Raw genomic sequence first — 5,000 nt, 5'->3', positions numbered from 1 at the left:
TTATCATTATCATCATCATCGTATATATCATTATTATCAATATCATATTTGTAGTTATACTACTACTGCTACTGCTAGTAATTATGATAATATTATCATGATAAATATTATCATTGTCATTTTTAATAATGATGATAATAATGATAATAATAATAATTAATTACTTAATTAGTAATTATTATTATATTGTCTTTATTATCATTACTATCATTATTATTGCTATTATAATAATCATTATCATTCCCACTATTAATATTACTATTATTGTCATCACCATCTTCATAAAATACTGATGGAAATGAATATCAGGAAATAGGATAATGAAGAGGATTAGGTCAACAGAAGGAGAGGAAAACTTTTTCATAAAATGGTAAAAAGGATGAAGGATGCTATTGTTTTTCACGCAGCAGTTGCATCCCACAATAAGTCACTTCCTGAGGTCGAAGACGCTCCCACTGCCCAAGCATTTTCTCGAGAACAGAAGCTGGCTTATGGCCTTTGAGAACCAGAAAAAAGAGAAAAAATAGGTTTTTTATTTTCCTTATATATATATATATATATATATATATATATATGTATATATATTATATTATATATATTATATTATATATATATTTATATAATGTATATATATATATATATATACATATATATATATATTGTATCATTAGCATGATAGGTATATGAAAATAGGAATATTTACGTTTACGTAAGCCACAGTGTATAAAGTGTATGTGTCGAGGATGTCCTGAACCTAATTGCATAAGTTTAAAAGAAGAAAGAGAACTAGCATTGATTGAGGAAGGATTGTTATATAATGAGGAGCAGAAATGCTGGCTAGCAAAGTATCCATGGCTAAGGGATCCAATGCATTTGAAAGACAATATTAAAGTAGCTAATGCTAGATTAAAAACAACAGAGAATAGATTGAAGAAACTGGGCAATGAATATGCCATGAAGTATCAGAAAGAGATAGAAGATATGATTCATAGGGGAGTGGCGAGGAAATTAACTAAGGAAGAGATACGAGAATATAAGGGTCCAGTTCATTATATTCATCATCATGAAGTATTGAAACCAGAATCCAACTCAACTCCAATACGCATTGTTTTCAACTCTTCTGCGTCATACATGGGTCAGAAGTTAAATGATTTCTAGGCAAAGGGGCCAGATATCCTGAACGGCTTACTGGGAGTTTTATTTAGGTTTAGACAGAATAATATAGCTATAGCAGGCGACATAGCTAAAATGTACCATACTGACAAGCTCAGCACAATGGATGAACATACACACAGATTATTATGGAGGGATTTGGATGACAAGAAACCACCTGATCAGTATGCTCTTACCACAGTAACGTTTGGAGATAAGCCTAGTGGTACCATAGCTACGCTAGCGTTGAGACACACTGTAGAGAAATTTGGCAAGGAATATCCAGATGTGCAAGATATGATTATTAATAATACTTATGTTGATGACATACTATATTCCACTGATACCGTTGAGAATGCATTCAAGTTAATACAGGATGCGGAGAAGATATTGTCTCAGGGAAGTTTCAGAATTAAACATTGGATTGTCAGTGGGCATTATGAAAGCTGCAAGGTCAATGTGATAAAATCTGACCATGATAAGATCTTAGGATTGAAATGGAACCCGTTGGAGGATCATTTTTTCTTTACGGTAAAACTTAATTTTTCTTCAAGAATAAGAAAGGTCAGAAGTGGTCCAAATTTAAATTCAGATGAAATTGATGATAAATTTCCAGAACATTTAACACGCAGAATGCTATTGAGTCAAATTGCATCCATATATGATCCATTAGGGTTTGCTGTACCAGTATTGCTCAAAGCTAAAATTTTGATGAGACTCGTGATTTCCAAAGGTGAGTCGAAAGATGGCGGAATCAAGTGGGATGATCCACTTGATATTTCCACGGTTAAGGAATGTAAGATGTTTTTTAAGGAATTGTATGAGTTAGAGAGATTGACTTTTAGAAGATCCTTGATACCATCCAATGTAGTTGGTAAACCAAGTTTAATAATATTTTCGGATGGTAGCATGCAAGCATACGGAGCTTGTGCATATGTGAGGTGGCAAATTGGTGAAGATGAATTTGAGTCACATCTGATAGCAGCTAGAAATAAGATTGCACCAATGAAGCAAATGTCCATTCCTAGGTTAGAACTATGTGCAGCTCTTATGGCTGCTAGATTAAGAGAATCTATATTAAAGGAGTTTACATGGAAGTTTGAGGCAATTTACCACATAGTTGACTCATCAATTGTAAGATCACAAATCCAAAAGGAGAGTCACGGATTCAATACCTTTGTTGCAGTACGCATAGCAGAGATACAAATCAAAACTGACCCAAAGGAATGGTGATGGGTCGATTCAACACAGAATATCGCAGACATGACCTCTAGACCATGCAAACCAGAGAAAATTGGGAGAGAGTCTGACTGGCAAAATGGACCCAAGTTTTTAACTTTACCAACTAATAGATGGCCCATCAGGCAAACTTGTGAGGATGAGTTAACTGACAGAATTGGTATTATCATGACGGTTAATAATGCAAGTCATGAGAATGGTGATATACAATTAATTGATGTTAATAGGTATAGTGACTATTACAAATTGTTGAGAGTTACATGTAGGGTAATGAATGTATTCAAATACAAGTCTTTCAAAGGTATTCTAAGAAGCCCCACAGTTCAAGGGATTACAGATGCAGAAATATTATGGGTCAAAGAAATGCAAAAGAGCATGACTGATTGGGAAACAAGGTTCAAAAGATTGGGACCATCAATTGAAAGGGGAGTTATAGTTGTAGGACAACGAATTTCTAAGTGGTTGAAAGACAATTGGAATCAAGAAAATTTCATGTTAATACCGAATAAACATCCTGTTACTAGGTTGTATATATCCTGTCTACATAAAGTGGATCATGCAGGTATAGAGACTACATTGTGTAAGATACAGAGGAAATTTTGGATTCCGGGAGCTAGAAAATTAATAAGAACCATAAAAAATAAATGTGTAACATGTAGAAAATTAAGTAAGAAAGTGGAAGATCAATGCATGGGTCAAGTGAGGGCAGAAAGGATGAAACCTGCTCCACCATTCTATCATACAGCAGTAGATTTGTTTGGGCCCTTGACAATAAGAGATTCAGTTAAGAAGAGAACTTATGGTAAAGCATTTGGAATTATTTTTAACTGCTTAGTGACAAGAGCAGTTTATTTGGATTTAGCTATGGGATATAGTACCGATGATTTCTTAACCACTTTTCAAAGGTTCATTGCTATTAGGGGGGCCCCTAAATTCATGTATTCTGATAGGGGAACTCAGCTAATATCAGCTAGTAATAAAATAGAGAGCATTGGGGAGAAAGAGGGTGTGACCTGGATTTTCAATATGCCAAGTGATGCACCATGGTATAATGGTGTAAGTGAAGCACTGATCAAATCAGTCAAAAGGAGTATTTGTGTTAGTATTGGAGATTCTATACTAAATTTTGGAGAATTACAGACTGCCTTATTTTCTATTGCCAATTTAATGAATGAAAGACCAATAGGCTTAAAACCTGGGTTTAGTTTGGAATTGGGTAGCTATCTCTGCCCAAATGATCTGTTACTTGGTCGATCTAGCTGTCATTGTCCAATTGGCTTGTATGAAATTGATGGAGATCATAAAAGGAGATTGAGGTTTATCCAAAATATTATAAATTCTTTTTGGAAGAAGTGGCAAAGGGACTATTTCCCGTCAATGTTGATTAGACAGATGTGGCATACAGCCAAAAGAATTGTGAAAGTAGGAGATGTTGTTCTAGTGCAAGATAGCAATATTGTAAGGGGAACATGGAAGCTGGCTCAAGTAATTAGGGCTGACCCAGGACGAGATGGAATAGTTCGTGAAGTTGATTTAAGATATATAATAATAAAGGATGGCAAAGGGTATGATGGTGAGGCAGATAAGATCATGTGTAGATCGGTACATAGATTAGTGATGCTGTTGCCAATAGAAGAACAAGTTTAAGCATATGTAACTTGTCCAATGTAATCTAGTCCACGGTAGTCATTGTGAAGGGGGGGGGGGGGAGTGTATCATTAGCATGATAGGTATATGAAAATAGGAATATTTACGTTTATTTGATATTACGGGTGAGATGTTTTATTGCGCATCTCGAGTATTTTTTGTTTACCCATGAGCCCACGTTGACGTTGCTGTGGCGGTGGACGCCTCGTGTGTGAGCCCACTTCGCAGGGAATTTGTGTTGGCGACCTTTCATAGAAGTGGCAGTTATTGGGCACAAGTCTTTACACTCATGAAGCCAGTGTTATATCCAATGCTGTGGATATGGGTTTGTGCCGTAACTGAGACGTGATGGCAACTACTGGGAATCATGGACTGTGATAGTGTGGCCATTGAAGTGAGTTCAATGAAAATGTACAATGTATGATTTATTTTGTGATATTGTTGCAGATTATTTAGTTACGTCGCACGAATTGTGTAGGCATTCCTTGTATTATTTAATATTGTGATATAAGCAGTTAATTTGTTTATTCGGATTGGATTGTTATTTTAGTATTAATTGATGTATGTATATTTTCTCTTTTTTTTCGCAAAATAGAATATTTATTTTTGTTAATCCCTATTACCTGAATATCACATTTCAGGTTGAAACTTTGCTCCAATAAAAGACTGTTGCAGCTGATGGCTTTTCCTTGATATCCCAGTACATATATACACACACACATACATATATATATATATATATATATATATATATATATATATATATATTTATTTATCCATCTATTTATCTATCTATCTATCTATCTATATATATACTATATTCTATATATAATAATAATAATAATGATAATAATAATAATAATAATAATAATAATAATAATAATGATAATAATAATAATGATATTAACAACAATAATAATGATAACAAGAATAATAAAATCAATGAAAATAATAATAATATT

The 5,000-nt window shown here is 33.8% G+C and overlaps 1 protein-coding gene across 1 annotated transcript in view; it reads left to right on the top strand.

The window, feature by feature from the left end:
* The first annotated feature begins 1,248 nt into the window (after positions 1–1,248).
* The window catches only part of LOC125034852, a 13,371-nt gene continuing 9,619 nt past the window's right edge, over positions 1,249–5,000 (top strand). The window contains exons 1-2 of the mRNA XM_047626887.1: positions 1,249–2,307; positions 2,530–3,876. Of these exons, the coding sequence (XP_047482843.1) occupies positions 1,249–2,307; positions 2,530–3,876 (2,406 nt within the window). The remainder of the gene's footprint in view (positions 2,308–2,529; positions 3,877–5,000) is intronic.

Source organism: Penaeus chinensis, chromosome 2 (assembly GCF_019202785.1).
Source record: "Penaeus chinensis breed Huanghai No. 1 chromosome 2, ASM1920278v2, whole genome shotgun sequence".
Taxonomy (NCBI): domain Eukaryota; kingdom Metazoa; phylum Arthropoda; class Malacostraca; order Decapoda; family Penaeidae; genus Penaeus; species Penaeus chinensis.
Note: the sequence above shows the minus strand (reverse complement) of the source record. Positions and strands in the feature narration are given on the sequence as shown.